Source organism: Pyxicephalus adspersus, chromosome 9, assembly GCF_032062135.1.
Source record: "Pyxicephalus adspersus chromosome 9, UCB_Pads_2.0, whole genome shotgun sequence".
Taxonomy (NCBI): Eukaryota; Metazoa; Chordata; class Amphibia; order Anura; family Pyxicephalidae; genus Pyxicephalus; species Pyxicephalus adspersus.
This window is the reverse complement of record NC_092866.1, coordinates 845,923-848,071: the sequence shown is the minus strand read 5'-3', so window position 1 is coordinate 848,071 and position 2,149 is coordinate 845,923. Positions and strand designations below refer to the sequence as shown.

Here is a 2,149-nt window from a genome sequence, read left to right as displayed (position 1 = left end):
AGACCTGATGATTGGGTGCAGATCTCCAATCTGCTCATTGAAATCTTCCATGTCCTAAATTGATGAGGGGCCCCTGGAAATCTCCGGGGGCATGTTTTGTGGGGCCCCAGTGTTGTCACCGTTATAGACGGAGGTGCTGCATGCCATAGCCTCATTCTGCTGCAGGGAGGATTCTGGGTAATGTTAAGGTCATGTGACCCCTGAGTATTGATGAATGGGGGAGGTGACAGGTCCTCTTTGCTGGCCTGACTGCTGGTAATTATTTTACCCCCCATTGCGCCCTCTGTTGGTCTCTCTGGCCATGCAGGGGTTAAAGTTTTCATTTACAAACTGTTTTCCCAAATGTCACCCCATGGCCAGGCTCCGCCCCCGGCCGCCGCCCACATTTTTCCGTAATCGCATTCCAAGACAAGCAAATACACATCGGGCGCTCTGCGGAATCATTGTGGTGTCACCCCGCTAACATCATGTGACCGCTGCTAAAGGGGGACTCCAACCTGGGACAGCCCACACAGACCCCCTGACCAATCCCTGGCCGGCCCTTTACTCGCATTCTGTGATTGGTCGGCTGGTCGCAGCATTTCAGATCTGCCAATTCAAGCATTCCCTCTTTTACAGGGTGAAGTGCCCCTTTAAATTCAGCATGTGGGGCAATTCCTGAGACCCCTGAGGGACAAAGAATAGCATTGGGGTGCTAATACTTTCACACAAGATTCACACAACTTTCATCCAAGATTTACACATCTCATGTAGTCAGGAAAATGTGTGAATGTTATGTGAATGCTGGGAGAAAGCTGTGAAGCACTGCTGTGTAATCTCTGGACCGCTCAGCATGCTGGGAAATAAAGGACCATAAAGGGGCTCCATGCAGCAGAACCCCGGCCATGTTTTGTGTTGGCGGCTCTTCCTGTGTACAGGAAATGAGAGGAAATCTCCACAATGGGGACACCAATAGTTGGGGTAGAAGGTTTCGGCGGGGTTCCTCTTTAATGGACTCTTCCTATTTCACATCGGCAGCCATGTTTTCAGATGGGGCCAGCTCTGATTGGTCAGATGTGACCCATGTGGGGGGTGAAGTCCTCCGCCATCCTGGAACGCGTCTGATAGGGGAGGAATGCGCCAAATGTCAAGGAGACGCTGAACACTGATAACGGTGACACCCCCGCATGGGGGGTGAGTGATCATTAACCAGGGTGAATGTCAACAGCAATGTGTAACCCCATCGGTGGAAGGACGGTGAATCCTCAGCATTATACCCCATTATAAATGCTTCCTCTCCATGTCATGGGGTCACCGAAACAGGAAGTGATGGGAAATACAAAATGTCACCAGAAAAGGAATAGAGAGGAAAGTGTGAATGGGTCCCCACCTGTTCTAATGATAACCAGGAGGGGAATTTGTTCACTTCCTGTTGTTTTCAGGCAATAAAAATCCCCCCAGGAGGACCCACCAAATAAAGGGACCCCACGAGGGGCCCAAAGAAATCCTCTGTGCTCCTCTGCATTGGTATCGCTGACCACAGAGTCATTCTGATTGGAGAGTGGAGGATCAGTGGGTGGGGCTTGTCATAATAATAGTGATCCATGGGACAGGCAGCAGATGGCGCTGTTACACATTTCACGCTGTAGGGTTTGGAGGGCGGGGCTTATCAGAATAAAGGCCTATACATTGTGAATAGGACAAAGACACAGATGGGCAGCAGATGGCGCTGTTGCTCATTTAACACTGTATGGGCGGGGCTTGTCCAGGAAGTCAGGCCAGTGGTCAGAGGCCATGATGGAAGCTCTGGGGGGTAATAGATGAGAGCAGGGTCGGGGTATGTCTGTTGATGCTCTGTGATTGGTGCGTTGTGTTGGTCTCTCTGACGATGTCTTCTCTCCGCAGGGATCTGTATAAAGTGCGGGAAGGGGGTGTATGGAGCCAGCCAGGCCTGCCAAGCCATGGGGAATCTATTCCACACCAACTGCTTCACCTGCTGCTCTTGTGGTAAGTTGGCACTCTGGGATCGGTCCTCCTGTTAGGTAGATTCCTGCCCTGTGTGTGTGGTCGGGCCCCGTGTGTGGCCATTCTCTGGGATCGGGCCCCGTGTGTGGCCATTCTCTGGGATCGGGCCCCGTGTGTGGCCATTCTCTGGGATCGGGCCCCGTGT

At 52.1% G+C, this 2,149-nt stretch overlaps 1 protein-coding gene across 1 annotated transcript in view; it reads left to right on the top strand.

Moving 5' to 3' along the window:
- The window catches only part of LOC140338663 (Wilms tumor protein 1-interacting protein homolog), a 20,646-nt gene that overhangs the window by 9,033 nt on the left and 9,464 nt on the right, over window positions 1-2,149 (top strand). Inside the window, exon 2 of the mRNA XM_072422953.1 lies at window positions 1,885-1,986. Coding sequence (XP_072279054.1) covers window positions 1,885-1,986 — 102 coding nt within the window. The remainder of the gene's footprint in view (window positions 1-1,884; window positions 1,987-2,149) is intronic.